Source organism: Zophobas morio, unplaced genomic scaffold, assembly GCF_036711695.1.
Source record: "Zophobas morio isolate AGI-343-1 ecotype UQ-CSIRO unplaced genomic scaffold, CSIRO_AGI_Zmor_V1 ptg000108l, whole genome shotgun sequence".
Classification (NCBI taxonomy): Eukaryota; Metazoa; Arthropoda; class Insecta; order Coleoptera; family Tenebrionidae; genus Zophobas; species Zophobas morio.
The window spans coordinates 3,492,432-3,510,021 of record NW_026972213.1 but is presented as its reverse complement, the minus strand read 5'-3'; the positions used below and the strand labels follow the sequence as shown (position 1 = coordinate 3,510,021).

Here is a 17,590-nt window from a genome sequence, read left to right as displayed (position 1 = left end):
TTATCAAAACAATTAAAGATGTGTACTTACTGGAAATTTAGTGCCAATTAAACAAATCTGCACACGCTATCAAAGATTGCATTGCAAATATTCCAACTAGAAGATATAAATAAAATACGATTGGTTAGCAGTATGGATCAGATATTTATTTTCGTGGAAAACATCGGGAAATGCACACGGTAATTGCATATAACTATTATGAAATAAGGTATTTTTTACCAAAAGTTACTGAGTAACAATTATCAAAAATTAGAAGAATTTTAACAAAAATTTTCAAAACTCTTTATGTTCTCAAGTGCCTGTGATCCGACTTGAAAAATTAATTTCTTGAAAGTAATTAAATGAACAATAGATAAACGACGAGTAATTGACACAGCAAAATAAATGAAAGGCACGGAAGATTACGCTGAATTTTTACAAAACCAATACGGATATTAAATTTTGTAATATTTTTAATTTTCAATCCAAATTTGGGGATTTGCGAGGAATAGAAGACTTTTTGTTCACAAAAGTTGTTTTTTTTTTTATTAAGTTTGAAACTTAATACTTACATATTGTTACGATGAGCAGTAATCGAAAATCGGCTGGGTAAAACTCAACAATTTATTTCTTAGTAACTCAAATTTACACAACTAATTACACAGCGATTATTTACAAAATAATTCCTGTGCAACTTGACTGGCTTTTCTCAACATTCGCTGAACTCGACTCGACCGAATAATCCGTTCCCGAAGGTGGCCTCTATTTAAACCAATACATTCCTCTGGCTGGATCGCGAACGCCTCTTCGAGGTTTTTCTGGACGCCGCAATCGAGACTTCCGGTAATCCGCTAAAGGATTGTTTTGTCACAAAGTCTAATAAATTAAAATTTAAAAGTGTCAGTACCTATCACAATTGCCGATTGCAAACTAATTTACTACGCTTTTTTTGTCCTAAATATCAAGGCGGTCCCGAGAATATACATTTTGAACTTTGGACTTTTTTTTATTCCACCAGGAATGATCGTCATTCTGCTAACACATGTATACAAGTGAGCTCCCAAAAAAAAATGAAAGCGAAAGTTTTCACAAAATGTCAGAAGCTTAAAAAATTGAAGGTAAAAACGAAAAGAGGCAAATATTTGAACTTTGGTGTAAGATTGGAAAATGAGAGTTGGGGATGAATTAAAAACGTATAGTGAAAACTTCAGAATGGAAGGCAACAATTAAAAAGATTTTTATTTTCAGAGCAAAGTGATACTGGAAAAACGGTCAGAGTTCAGCTGAAAACGTTAGAAATGGAATATTTCGATTGGTTGTAGCTCAAATGAAATTGTATGCTCGTTGAGATTAGGCAAAAGAAAAAATTCGATTAATAGGTTAAGTAATAATAGTCGAACAAACATCTGAACATAAAAAGAAGCAAAAGGAAGAGCAAATGAAAAGCAGAAGAATAAAGAAATTATCTGCCAACGGTAAAAGCAATCATGAAAGAAATATAAGGACAGAAATATTAGATAACAGAAAGTTTGTTTAAAGTTATTTATAGTTCCCTCGCCACTGAAGTACAAGCAAGGAAATACAGCGTCTTCGAAAATTTAGAAAATTAAATTTTGGGAATTTTGTTTTTGCATGAGGACTCCTGTAAGTTAAAATAGAGATATGTATTGTTAAAGTAAAATTAAAGAAGCATGCTATGCGTTTATTTCAAGTGAGTTTTTGTCATAATGTCATCAAGGCTTTAGCAGCGACACGTTTAGTATTTGTCAAAATTAAAAAATCACCAACACTGCATTCTACCTTGAAAATACAACTGTCAACACCGTAGTATTAAATCTGAAGTTTAACATGGAGGGAAAACAAAGATAGGTTGCATGTTTTGTGATCACAGCTTTGACGTTCATGGAAGTTTCAGAGGTATAATATAAAAATCACCTAGTGGAGTTTTTTTTTTGTTAGCAACTGAAATCAACAAGTAGTGGTTTTTCTTCAATTTCGCCAAAAACTATATATCAATTTTAATAGTAACAGTGATAGATAATAACAGTACTGTGTACTAAAATTTTCAGGAAAATAGGGTGAGCCGTTCTTGATATGATCAATAACATAAATTGCCTCATACAGAATTTTTTTTTGACTCACCCTGTAAAGTAGTTCTAAAAAATATAAATGCACTGATAAACCTCAAGTATAAAGTCCTTATTTTGCATATTTTAGATAGGATTTATTTGGCAAAAATTGGGAAAAATTTTGATGAACGATTTACTATGCTTTTTTTTTTAATTTGGATGTCCAGGGTAAAAACTCAACACAGATTTATAAATCAGAACCGTAGGAGTATATTATTTAATAAAATTTAATTTAATTAACATTCACTATTATAATATATGGAGATGGCGTCATTCCATTGTTGGTGCGAATGATCACATATATTTTTGTTTAAAAGATTATGTGTCTAATAAAAATCGGCATAGATGACAAACAGCACACAGCAGACGCACATACACAAACGGGGACCTATTTTTTCGTGCGGAGAAGGGGGAGAAACATGAAAATAGCCATTCTTCGGATGGACCCTATTACAGTACTTCCTCAGCTTACCCTCAAAAAACAAAATACACATTAAAGATCAGCATCTTTGCGAACAACGTTAAAAGAGATAAAACGTTGTCTACCCTACATATACAAAATATTAACAGGAGACTGACAATAAATTCAACCTGAAAGTGCAGATGAAACACAGTAAGAAACGAGGATGGAAAAACAAAAACGAACAAAAAAAAAATAAGAAGACGAAATCAACTTATTAAATCTACATCCAGAAATAATATTGTTACGAAATAAACCCATACGCTGCCCCGGTACGACGCCTATGGGCTGTCGAGAACTTCTGGTCTGTACGCTAATAGTGACTCATCGTCTATGACGTCACCCGGGCAGCGTTCGCATAAAGACAAGCCTGGAACGAGATTATTCAGTTAACGAAACGAGTCCAGTCAAGTTGCGCCGGAATTATTTTATACATAATCGCTGTATAATCAGTCGTGTAAATTTGAGTCATTCAGAAATAAATTGTTAAGTTTTAGCATTGTACTTCCCCTGCCCTCAGAAGCGTGACCCACTACATGTCAGGGTTTTTAGTCATACGAATTTCTTTGACAAGAAATCCTTATAAAAAATGTAGGTGGATAATAAACCACACCTTTTATAAATGCGTTGTATACGATAGTTTTAAAGCGGACCCACAATTTCTGAGCAATCGATCCTAGTTTACGCTGTAATTATTTGATATTAAATTAATTGAAAACAAAACTTTAGATTTTCCAAATAGCAACAGAAATAGAACTACAAGAACAGAAGTTTCTCTTCTCTTCATTAGTCGTAACGAGACAAAGCACTATCTTTTACTCGTTATATGTATTTAATTTCCCGCCGTATTGACCTGGTTGTACAAATTCATAACGCTGTTTAGTTTGCAAATTATTTTCTACTGAGAACATGGCAGTATTTACAGAAATAAATTATAATTTAAACGTGTCGTAACAAAACTTTATTCTCGTCTGCTCTCTTAAACTTGTTTTTCTGTTGCCCATTGTAAGTTATAAAGTATTATTGTGTTCATTCACTTGAAATATAAACTGAAACGAATCGAAAAAAACCTTGTCACCTGTTGGAACGCAATCAGGAAGAAAGCAGAAATTTAGGTCGCCTTGACGTAGCAGGACAAGGAACATCATTTAATAATGTCTCGAAGAGAGCTGATAAATTATCTCGTCTCGTATTCAAACGCGGTCTCTGCGGTATTGAAACCAGAATAAATTCCCAATTTTCCGCGCAGTTGATCTCGGTAATTCGACAATCTGATGGTCGGCCGCCCATTTATGTTTTGTAGTTATTTTATTGCATTGTTGTGGGTACATCTAATCGTTATTCATAGCCAGGATGAGCGATGGTACAACTTGATTTACCACCAATAACGAAATTTATTAATAGTAAAAAATAAAGGATGCGCTTAAAAAATGTTCATTGTTTTACTCCAAGCTGGGGTAAAAATGTCCGTATTTTTAGTGAAACGGTTATTCACAGTGTTATTTCCCTTGGCGTTAATATTAACCAGTTAATTTCACTGTGACATTTGTGTAATAACAAAACTGCAGTTGCAACGAATATTGCATGTTTGTGTTAAAACTGAACAGAGTTCAATTTACCCAAGCAAGAGTTTAATTCAAAAAGTTATATTTTGTAAACTAATTAGAATTACATGTATCAGATAAAGCTCGTTGTGATCTACAGTTCTTCCTGATCATGACTTCATGTAACAACTGCCAGTTGTGGCCAAACCAAAATTCCAGTACGTGTTTCTTTTTTTGTGTGTGTTTTAATTTATAAAATCGAAAAAAAATGCGCGCAGTGGCGTTGAATATAGTATTTAATAAGTGTGTACATAAACTGGGGAATGTTTCTGGCTTCTACCGGTTGTGTTTACTATATTAAAATAATTTACAAGTCATAGTAAACGATAAAATCTCTCAGTGAAGAGCCGCCTTTTCCTGATACGAATTTTGCGGGAAATGAATAATAAAACGATACCTCGTGTAGCTTGCTGGTAACATTCTAATACTTTTGTTTACATTAACAGCAAAGTGAGAATATGCGCGTTGTTGAGAATGTTTACAAGCGTGACTAACCACTTGAATACACAATTCGGTCATCAGATGATACTGGAAAAAGTGCAAGTTTTTTCATCACTCAGATTTTCCGGTCCATTCTACTCCATGACTATTAATTTTTACATCCTTAACTACGATTAACGTCGCTCGTTGAATTAGTGGTAATTTAAGTCCCATGTCACTCGCGCAACCAAAAAAAAGGGTTTTGTTCCCAGACCTATAATTTCATCATTGCTTATTTAAGTCATAATGCTAAGCTAAGCTGGAGGGCATTTTCAATTACCATTACGCATGATTATTACCTGTTATGGACATTTATAACCCTAGAATAAACAAATAAATATGTATTAGTAAGAAACGAGGTCGGGACGTCATCTTGAAAATGACCAGTTAGGTTTAATGCGAGCTCGTAACTACCTACAAGTACCTGCAGTGAAAATTGGATGTGGCGTCAATTAATTTGTATTTGAATAACTTGAATCACGATTGTAACGATTTCGATGCAAACTACCGGAAACATGTTGACGAACATTGTGCATTTATTTTCTGCAACATCGGGCTAATCCTTTCCAAAGAAATTAATTCTCGGTAATTTGTAACGTATTTTTCTATTTTTTGTGCAAAAATGTAAATATTGTTTATATTTTTCAAAGAAACGTTTAACCACGAACTCTTAATACCTAGTTTAGATTGTAGATAATCAAATTGCTTCTTCCACGAACAGCTGCGTTCATTAGTCACTTGTAAAATTAACTTATCTGTCGATAAGATTCGAGTAATAAGTTTTAATTGTACGATCGTTTTATTATGAATTCAATGCAGAACCTAATAAGCACGCCGCGTCAGATTGGTAATAAAGGAACCTGTTTCTGCTTGAGTACAAAACCATTAATATTGTTTAACACCATTAACAATGAGTATGTAGTCTTAAATACTTGGTACAGAAGCAAGCGCCTCGTTTTAACACCTGTTTTTTATAATGAGAACTCTTTTTGGTAATTTTTGTGTTCAGACTTTTGCAGTTTCAGAGATTTTTATCTACATCTTCACCTCAACCGACGACAGCAGCAGTCCAGGTTTACAGTTTATAACAACAGTAACCAACCAGCTTTTGATGTCATGAAAGAATGTACCCAAATTTCATATCTCGTTAGCATCAAGGTGCTGTTGCATTTTTTATATATATATATATATTTTTAATTAGGAGTATTTGTTATATATATATCAGCTGATAAGTCGGTACTGCACAAACAACAATTTAATATTGATTCCATGGTCATAAATTAAATCTGTAATAATACACATCTATTATTGGATATATATATATATATCCAATAATAACTCTTAATTTTTACAAAATATTTTGTGAATATTTAAAGACGGAGAACACTTAAATATATTGTTCGCACTTTTACAGTTGAGCACATTACGAGTATTTACGTCATGTCCTAATTAAAAAAATCTTGATTCAGGAACTACTTTAGAAAATGTATGTAAGGCAATAAATAATGGAATGAATAACAAATATAAGTGATTAGCTTTATCATTTTGTACATTATAAGAATATTCCTAATTTATCTTTTACTAGTCTTTACACATACTTAACATAAAATTCCGCCTCTCACAAACTGGGAAATGTGAAGGTAGAAGACGTTTACAAGTAACAAACTTTGTTTTGAATATTTGTATTTGCAAAGTCTGTTTATTGGCACAGTGGAATAGAAGCCGAAAAAGTTAGTAAATTCGAATTTCAAAATTTACTGAGAAAAATTAATATAGCCTCATCTGTACAAAACTGTTTTGTTTTTGTTGACTCCGGAATTTTTGCAAAGATTTATTCAAACGATAACTGTGTGTGTACTCTAGAAATTTACGAAGTTTATCAAATTTTTATCATTTATTTTTTATTTATTGTAACTGTACGGATGTTGTCAGAATAAAATAAAAGTCTCCAAAAGAACATACAGCTTATCTCGGAGCTTTTGACCAGTGCTAACAGATAAAGGAATTCACAAGTGAAAAACTGAACTGAAGCCACGAGTTCGTCATTTTCACATTTTTATTATTATTTGTTTGGCGATTCTAACATAGGGGTGTAGTCGCAGCTTAACACCACATTATTGTAAATTTTAGAAGTTCTTGAAGTCTTATTTCTTTCTGGATTTTCTTTATTATTGTACAGTGTAGATATAACTTGTCTGATGAATTTTCTCTCGAAAAATTTCACACATGCATATGCTTGTAATAATCACCCACTTGTAAGCTACAGGGATTGTTCTCGCTTTATTTGCCACAAGAATTATTTCATATATCAAAATGTATACTAACAAGCGATATTTACAGAAATTGTCATATTTGCCCCAATAAGATAGTCTTACTTTATCATCATGTGTGACATTCAACGTTCAGTGCTGTCAATCCTCGAAAAATAATTTTTCTATAAGAATAAAAGATTCCATGTAGAAGGGTATGTGTATTATTTCATATTTTTTACGACATAACTCGTCAAGACTTAAAATGAGTTACAGATTGCGTTCCTATGTTTTAGAATTGTTTATTCCTAAATCACTAGATATTTGCATTAGTTTTGCTCTGGATGTAACAAATCACTAGAACTATGTACATATTTAGTGACTAATTACAAGTCGAATTTTAAAGCATAAATCACCGTTATTTTGTAATTAACAAGGGTCTTTGGTTGATTGATATGTTTGTCGCAAAAACCACGGTTATTACAATTTTACAACCAAGGCCGTCCAGCAATTAACTGTTGAAAATCTTAAATTACAACAAAATTACTGCTTTGTAACATGAGAATAAGGGCAGAAATTGAATACGTATCATAATTATTCTCTCCTGTCAATTTTCTTTTTTTGCAGTTTCTTCAAATTTTGAGTTAAAAACTTTAAAGCTGCTGAAGATTTCCACTATATAACTTTTTTAATGAAAGGTTTTTGCCATTTTCCTTTAACCTAATGGCGGAGGACCTCGTAAAACAATGGCCCGTATAATTTTCAGGGTGTTTCGATTTCAAAAACTCCGCAATTTTTCTTAGAACATCGAAATGTCTCAAATTTGTGCAAAACTATGAAGGGCGATCTAAAGGGCATCAATATAAACCACGTAAAGAAATTTTTTCACAGAACGCCGCAGTGTTTTCTATTCAACTGCATATTTCACATCTGGATTTCTCTCTCTACATATAAAATCTCCAGTTCATCAGTTCAACTTCAACAGATTAGGATAGTGTTGTATTGTAAAAGTTAAACCTAAGTTATTTTCAGGTTAATAAAGTATCATTGTTATTTCACGCGGATACACCAGCTTGTTCTCTGCTGGAACGTGTAATAATAATAACAATAATTTTATGAATGCCTACAAACTGCAGAGTGCATTTACCATTCCTATAATCGGAGAAAAATCGTTGGTTATGTACGCCAGAGGCTCGTAATTATGCATATTTTCTAAACAAATCACAACTTTGAAAAGTGTATCATCTTCGGGGATCAAAAGTGTCAATAGTAATACCACTAGGGATGGAAATATCGATAATTTTTTTATGAAGCACGACTGTCTCCTGTTATAACAATTCCCGACTGCGCAGCAGGGGAAAATTAAACAGCAGACACGAGTCCTTCAGAAGAAAAATTATCTGAGAATATTTCCATCGCGCGTGGCATTTTGTTTGAGAATTTACCGAAGAAACCACTGTTGATGAACGGCACTTTAATATATTCAACAGTTCTATCAACTTGGCAATACAGTTAGTGTCGATGGTAATGACACGTATACAATAATTTCTGGAATACCCATCGCGATTTCCGCTTCCAAGCTTTTCTTTAGTGAACGCCGTCCGGCCCCCGTTACCGACGATGATCATTGCCGCACATTCTAGAAAACCCAAAGGCGTCGTACCGGGGCGGTGTATGGGTTTATTTCGTAACACTACCCCTCCTTAGTACTGATCGTCAACGGTGTTACTGCTGTACTTCATGAGACGGTCGAAATGGACAATCTTCATTTTCGTCTTCCGCGCTCGTCGAATTCTGTAAACGACATCGTTGATTCTCCTCACGAGAGTATATGGACCTTCTCAGTATGGTGACAACTTCGGGCAACGACCTTTCCTTCTTCGGGATTATAAAGCCATACCAAATCCCCTACCTGAAATCCTGCTGAGTTACCTTTAAGGTCGTAGCGTGTTTTTCTTCTGTCACTCGCCACCCGGATCTTGTGGCGCAGCGTTTCGTGAATGCTCAGCAGCTTCTCCTTCAAGTCATCTTCACTCGGAGAGCCGAACAAAATGTCACAAGTTAGACGAAGTTCTCTTTCGAAAACTATGCGTGCTGATGTCTGACCCGTCGTGTCCTGGACAGCTGATCGATGTTCAGCTACCAACTTCGAAAGATGTTCTTCCATGGTACGACTGAACCGTTCTACCATTCCATCTGACTGCTAGTGCAACAGTGTAATCTGTATCTTCCGTGTCCCTAGTACTTCAGTAACCCTTGGGAATAAGTTTGACTCCAAGTTTCTACCTTGGTCCTAATGGAGTTCCATCGGGACCCCAAACCTGGTGATCCAATTGCCAATCAGCGTCTACCCCATTTTCTTTCCATTTAAGCAACGCTACGATGTCCACGTGCTCCTCTTAGTCTTTTCTAAGTTGGGCCGTAGTCTATTCTTCATCTTCTGTGACTGCTGTCCTCCCACAGTTGAACGACGTTTCACGCTGCTCGATCTAGTCGCAGTGTTTGCAGTTCCTACACGGTCTTCACGACAAAGAGTCCGCATTATTATGGAGCTTACCAGCCTTGTGTCGAATTTTGAAGTGATACTGTTTGAGTCGTTCAAGCCATCTAGCCACTGTCCTTCAAGATTCTTCATTTAAAGGAGACATGTGAGGGCTGCGTGGTCGATTCTAATCAGGAATTCGCGCCCATAAAGATAATTATGGAAGTGTTCAACAACCCTGACAATCGCCAACAGGTCCTTCCTCGTAGCACAATAGTTCCTCTCGGGTTTCGAAAGCACGCTGCTGAAGTTCTCGATGACTTTTTCTTCCTTATCCTGTACCTGTGACAATGCAGCACCTATTCTGATGTTGCTCGTGTCTGTGTCCAAAATGAACATTCCCGATGATTGCGGATAGGACAGAATAGGACCAGAGCATAATGCATTCTTCAATTTTTTTAAGGCTGCCTCACATTCAGCAGTCCAATTAAATTGAGACTTTAAATCCGTCAGTCTGTGTAGGGGAGCAACAATATCAGCAAACCTTCTGTCGTACGTGCACAATCCCAAGAAAAGCCGGACTTCGTCCTTATCTCTTGGTCTTGGCCAATCGTGAATTGCGCTGATCTTCGTTCCGGTAGTCTTGATACCGTTTGCCGAAACCGTATGCTCCAGCAATTCTACTTCTTTTTGGAAGACGAGGCATTTCTTCGCATTCAGCTTCAAGTTTGCCTCCTTCATTCGACTAAATACTTCTTCTAAGTTGGTCAAGTGCTTCTCAAATGTCTCTCCCATTACCAGGATGTCGTCTAAATAAACCAAACATGTTTTCCATGTTAGTCCTCGTAATACCATCTCCATTAGTCTCTCAAAATTAGCCGTAGCATTACACAGTCCAAACGGCATTACGGTAAATTGATACAAGCCGCTCCCGGCAGAAAAAGCGGTCTTTTTCTTATCTTCTGGATGTACCAACTTGCCAACAGCCGTTTTTGAGGTCCAACGTGGAGAACCAGATCCTGATAATGTTGTGAGCGTGTCATCAATTCGTGGAAGCGGGTGACTGTCCTTCTTGGTTACAGCGTTCGGTTGTCTGTAGTCTACGCAGAATCTCGTTGGCCCATCCTTTTTGGTGGCTAGCACTACAGGCGAAGACCATCGACTGTTTGACTCCTCTATAACACCTTCATTCAACATTTTTCGTATCAGTTCCTCGAGTTCCTCTTGTTTTTACTTGGGCTGCAAACACTTGTTGTAGATGTTTATCTCCAAATCGAAGTTCTAGAACAGCAGTTAGGGCACTGTCTCTCTTTGTACCTTCTTCGGACAGAGTTTGGACTATCTCTAGCACTGCACCTCGCAAAGCTATTACCAAGGCTGTAGCCTTCTGTTCTTCTTCCCAAAGGTTCGCTGTCGCTGCTGATTCAAACTGCCTTTTGTACGATGACCAAGGTGTCTGACCATCATAGGTGGGTGGTTGAATCGTTTTGGAAAACGAGTCACATAACCTGAACCAGTCGTTGCATTTTTCATTAACATTTCGAAACTTCTTATTTTTGTTTTATCTTTGATATTATGTTGTCCATTCTATCTTCTATATTTTTCATTCGATCTTCCACGCATTCATGCACTGGTTTCTCTAACTCCTTTTTAACTGATGTTCCATTGAGATCATATTTCGTCCCACCATATTTTCCAGATTTTCTAAATTTGTTTTTACGTCTTTCATTTCTTCTTTAATTTCTTCTATTTCATTCTTGTTTGCTTCCACTTCTTTTTTGGAATTTTTCAATTAGGCTAATGTGTTTATCTATTTTTTCGTCCATCCTTGCCATTCTTGTATCCATTTTTTCATTCATCTCTTCTATTGTTGTATTCACTTTCTCATCTCTTGGACCCATTTTTTCATTAATTTCTTCTATTCTTGCATTCATTTTGTCATCCCTTGTATCCATTTTCTAGTCCATTTCTTTGTTTCTTGTCGCTATCTTTTCGTCCATTTTTGCGAGCATATGCTTTACTTGTTCCTCCATTTTCGCAGCTTGAGCTCTACTCTGAACAGGCATCAATCTTTAGAATCCATATCCAATTTGTCCGCAGATCTTCGTAAAACCAATTATTAATATTGAATCTCACTTCCGACACCAATGTTACGATGATCGGTAATTAAAATCGACGTGGGTAAAACTCAACAATTTATTTCTTATTAACTCGAATTTACACGACTAATTACACAGCAATTACGTACAAAAAACATTCACTGGACTGGACTCAACTGAATTAGTTGGCTTCTATTTAACCTATGCTCCCCTTCTGGAGTTTCAGTGTTCGAGGTCTTTCTGGAATACCCATCGCGACTTCCATTTCCAGGCTTTTCTTTAGCAAACCCCGCCCGGCCGCCGTCATCGCCGCACATACTAGAAAACCCATAGGCATCGGACCGGGGCGGCGGCATCAGTTAAATTAATATCATCATGGCCTCGAAAACGGGAGGGTTTCAATATATTTTTACGTTTAATAATTTCTTGCAGCTTGAATTTGAACATTTGGTCTCGAAGCAGGTGAGCGTTTTATTTTAATTTTGACCGCACTGAATATGTGCCTGTTGCATTTATCTCATATGTGCTTTATTTTATGTGAAATGGGAATTGGGTTCACGATATAGTTAATCTTTGTGAATTATTTCATGCAGTCCGTTATATAGAAAACATACACACACACACACACACAAACATACAATTTACATTTTGTTGACGATAACAGTTCTTCAAGGCCAAATTTTGAATTTTTCGCGGATTTTATAATTTCGTGCACATGTCTCAATTTGCTGGAATGTTTGAATTATCACAGGATTACTTTATTTTTTTTGTTACATGATAATTCGTTCTGTAAAAATGTCAAAATGACGTTTTTGTCTCTTGTTGTCGCCCCACAGTGAAAAATCATAGAGTACAAACTACAACACAAAAGAATATTAACCGCTTAGTTTCCAAAATTATAAAACCTTTTACATGAAAGATAAATGAAACTGATCAGTGTGGAAGCTAATGCAATGACAAGATGAATTCTCTACATGTTGGCTGACAATGCGTGGATAAATAAATTGATAAATTACCTAATGAACTAATCATCAATTAAATGAATAATTAAGTTAACTGGTTTCTTAACTATTACACAACTATTATTAAAAGTAAAGTGACCAAACGCTGACGGGTTCTCGGGTTGGATAATTAATAATTGTACTTGCCAGAACCATATATCACTTAAAGTAGCATTACTCTTACTTCAGAAATACTGTTACCACTTATTGTAATTCATAAATTACATTGATATATCTATCCGTGTTGACAGTATGGTACTACAACGTACAGTGCGTCCGTAATAGCCAGAATAATTTCTGTAACAATTTCAGGAATAATAATACGAAAAAATTATTGAACAGTCCGATTTTCTTGTTTTTATGCTTACAGTTTTCATCACTTTTAATATTATTAATTACAGTATAACTTTGTAATCCAAAAATGTCATTTTACCTTTTTTGAATATTTTTTCCATATCAAAGTAAATTGTTGGGATGGAGAATTTTTTACACTTTCAGACCTTGGTAGTTTTGCGTCTTTTAAAATATATAATATAAAACCGGGGTTTCTAGCAAAAAAGAAATATCGATGACAACTCTGACGTCATAAACCATATAAGTTCAAAATTGCTAACAGAATGTAGCCTGTTTAAAAAGAAGGATTTTTGTCAAGCTGCTTTATTTATGTCTTTATTGAATTTATTCCAGACTTGTTGGACACACTGTACTATTTCTAATTTCCATTCTTGATTAATGATTATTAATTACTAGTAGGTAGTTGTCTCAGAATGATATATCAACACCAGTTAGACTGACATATACAATCAGACCGTGCTTTCTAACCCGTATTACTTATTATTCAATTTTAGAACAAAAAAAAGTACACCCACTTATTAAAATTGTCACAAGTTCTCTCGAATTATTTAATAGATATTGATAAATTTATTAAAACTTTTGCTACACGAAACCCAATGTAAAATTCTTTCTTTAAAAAACCATTTCAGATAACATAAATTGCTCAAACATGCCACCATTAGTTAAAAAAAATTGGTCTAAAGAGTTTAGACAGTACTTCCCTCGCTGTCGGAAACTTGACGACTGCATGGCTATTGTGTTTTTTTCTCATTACATTTTTGTAGTGGGAATTTAAAATTGCGGTGACGTCATCAACATTTTTGCAAGGACACGGATATCAGTTGGGATAGATGTAGTGTAATAATAAGAATAAAATTATTGTATTCCCAAATTTTCGGGAAAATGAATTGGGTCGTTTTGAATATTGATTTTTTATAATCAATAAAATAACGAAACAATTTACTCACGTATACGGCAACTGAAAATCGTTTATGTATAAACATTCTTAATTTAAGATAACAGCATACGTGAGAGCCAAACAGAGAAACTGTAAACAAAACGACCATCGGTTTTATTGCTTCGACTTCCGCTTATTATATAAAACATTGGGTTTTATTTTAATTCTTGACGGTGAAATTCATAATTGGTTGATTATAAACATGTCTATTTCACATTCGCGGAACCAAGTGAACAAATGCAGGTCTGTAATGTTAAAGTCGATGTAAATAAGCGTGCTACCCTTATGTTTCAACCGAGTTTTTCCTTTAACAAATTTTGTGTCTACCAAATTGGGTTGGTTGGGGTGTAATACTAATAATAAGTGTTGCCTTTAATTTAATCAATAAAATAAATTGACTTCATTAATTTTTTTTGAACCACCTCTTAAGAAAATCTAAAAAATATGAATGGAATGATAAATCACAAGTACAAACTCATCATATTTTTTGCATTTTAGATAGGATTTATTCAGCAAAATTTAAGGGTGACGTCATAAATTTTTTTAGGAGGGATGAACAAATACATTTTGAACAAAAGTTTACCATGCTTATAATAACTTTAAAATATTCCCAAGATTTCAAAGCATTCGGTTTTCTAATTCCTGATTAAATCGATAAAATAAATTCACGCCTTCATTAATTTTTTTGAGTCACCCTGCATATGCAAATCCAAAAATATGATTGGAATGATAAATCACAAGTACAGACTCATCATATTTTGTACATTTTAGATACGATTTATTCGGCAAACTTTTGAGCTGACGTCATCAGTTTTTTGTAGAAGATAACCAAATATATTTTGACTAAAAATTTATTATGCTCTTTATAACCTTAAAACATCTGCAAGATGTCAGAGCATTCCGTTTTGTAGTTCCTGATTAAATCAATAAAATATATTTACGCATTCATTAATTTTTTTGAGTCACTCTGTATATGCAAATTAAAAAAATATGAATGGAGTGATAAATGACAAGTACAGCCTCATCATATTTTGTACATTTTAGATATGATTTATTCGGCAAACTTTCGAGCTGACGTCATCAAGTTTTTGGAGGGGATAAGCAAATATATTTTGACTAAACATTTATTATGCTCTTTATGACCTTAAAACATCTGCAAGATTTCAGAGCATTCGGTTTTGTAGTTCCTGATTAAATCAATAAAATATATTTACGCATTCATTAATTTTTTTGAGTCACCCTGTATATGCAAATCCAAAAAATATGAATGGAGTGATAGATCACAAGTACAGACTCATCATATTTTGTACATTTTAGATATGATTTATTCCACAAACTTTTGAGCTGACGTCATCAAGTTTTTGGAGGGGATAAGCAAATATTTTTTGACTAAAGATTTATGATGCTCTTTGTAGCCTTAAAACATCTGCAACGTTTCAAAGCATTCTGGTTAGCAGATTAAAAATTAAATTTCAAAATGTTGTTTTATAATTTTGATTTTTTTTCCAAAAATCTGGACGTTTCGGGTGAAAAGTCGATTCAGAGTTGTAAACTACATGTGTAGGACTATGTTATTTTATACAATTGAAAACCCATTTACTATGTACAATTTTGAAGTGACGTCATCGCATTAGTGGTGGGGATGATTAGACAAATTTTGGTTAGCGTTTTACCATCTACATGATATTCTTAATATAAGTACAAAATTTCACAACAATCGGTCGAGTACTTTCGGAGATTATCTGTCTAATAAAAATCCGGGACAACAGACGGACAGACGGACAGACGGACAGACGGACAGACGGACGGACAGACGGACAGACGGACAGACGGACAGACGGACAGACGGACAGACGGACAGACGGACAGACAGACGGAAATGGGAGACCTATTTCTTCGTCTTCTAGGGGTCATGAAAGATCGAGAAAACGTAAAAGTAGAGAGTCGGCCGACGGACTCGATTACAATACTTCCTTTGCTTACGCTCGGGAAGTAAAAAACTAATTTCCTTACAATTACCACTGAGCAGTTTGGACCATAGAATTAATATTCAGATCCGTCCTTGCCGATTGATCGATAATATTTAATTAATAGTTCGATCAGATTAGACAATCCTTCAATCGCGGTCGCATCCATTCCGAGAATAAAGGATTGATTCCAACCGAGCGAATCATGTTAGAACCAATCTGACCAACGTCTGATAATAATAATAAATTCAGTAGGAAAATCGTCATGACAGACATGTTATTTTCGGACGGTTTGTGATTCATCATCATCGTATAAGTCCGAAGCAATAAGCAATATGATGAAAATGATAGTGGAAAATGATGTAATAAATCAATAATGATGCTCTCATGAATGATTGCACTTATTCATGCTTTAAAATTGGAATAGGCAACTAACCTCGAATCAGCAGGTCTACTAACGCAGTGTCTCGTCTGTTGCGTGACGCCACCCCCACAGCTTCTCGAGCACGGCGTCCATGGACTCCATGCTGACCACACTCCTACAGTCTTTGGTGTTTTCTTTAGCATTCGGTCGCGATACATGTTGTGTACCTTGAACAATACGGGAATATAAAGATGTTGTTACTGTCGCGGCATGGTTGTGATTTTTAGCGAAGATCTCAAAATAGGCCATTAATTAAACAGTACCAAGAACACATTTGGAAAAATGTCCTAATGAACTAATTATTCCAGCAAGATTTTTTGAGACTTTTCCAAGTATATGTTCACACAATTTGCGCTCGGTCTAGATTGCTTGGCTTTGCAACCTTGGCTAATGATATACTATTTAAACCACATGGGGAAATAGGTTTTACTTTTTCCTGGTCTTCACATCTGAACATGAATTATAATGGATATATTATAAAATTCTACTTTCCGTTCTAATCTAGAAATAATCAAAACTCCTAGTTTAAAGAAACAATTTTTACGTTCTTAGAGTGAGTTAGAGAAGTATTATTACAGGATTTCTGTGGAGACATTTTTCTACATTTATGTACATACTTTAGTTTTATCTATGACATCCGATGCGTTGGTTGATGTATCATATTATGTAATAATAATAGAAAACTATGAAAGCATTATTAAGCGCACGGATAACTGCAGTGTAATACAACACGCAATAACAGTATCTTACTGTGACATTATTGTCGAGACAATTGAAAGTGATGTTCTTGATTTTAGGGGCAAAAAAAACTGGAAGTACCAGGATCCGTACCCGGAACTTCCTATTGCAATGCACACTCTAACTCAACTGAGCCTCCGGACACGCTTGCGAAGCTATATATTATGTAGCAAAAGAGAACGATGTTTAAATAATAACAATAATAATAATACACAAACGTAGGAGATTCATAAAACACAAGTGTGAGAGAATAATATTTTATGAAATTCAAGTTATATATATTGGAGAAAATTTTGAAGGGTGTCATCACGGTGTTGGTGGGGATGATTAGACAAATTTTGGTTATAGTTTTACCATTTATAAGGTATTCCTAATATAATTAAAAATTTTATAACAATCGGCACAGTTCTTTCGGAGATTGTCTGTCTAATAAAAATTCGTACAGATGGCAGGCAGACGGAGGGACAGATGGACGAGAGACAGACAGACAGATGGAAACGGGAGACCTATCTTTTCGTACACTAGGGGTAATGAAAAGTCGAAAAAACGTAAAAGTAGAGACTCGATTACAATACTTTTTTCATCTACGCTCGGAAAGTAAAAATGAATGGAGTAGGTACTTTATTTTGTCGATTACAACAATCGTATATATAACTAATCACTTCCTCAATGCCAATATTGAAAAAA

General features: G+C 34.8%; 1 protein-coding gene across 1 annotated transcript in view; it reads right to left on the bottom strand.

The window, feature by feature from the left end:
* The window catches only part of LOC135144828 (thrombospondin type-1 domain-containing protein 4-like), a 387,796-nt gene that overhangs the window by 213,165 nt on the left and 157,041 nt on the right, over positions 1 to 17,590 (bottom strand). The window contains exon 3 of the mRNA XM_064076929.1: positions 16,178 to 16,332. Within this exon, the coding sequence (XP_063932999.1) occupies positions 16,178 to 16,332 (155 nt within the window). The remainder of the gene's footprint in view (positions 1 to 16,177; positions 16,333 to 17,590) is intronic.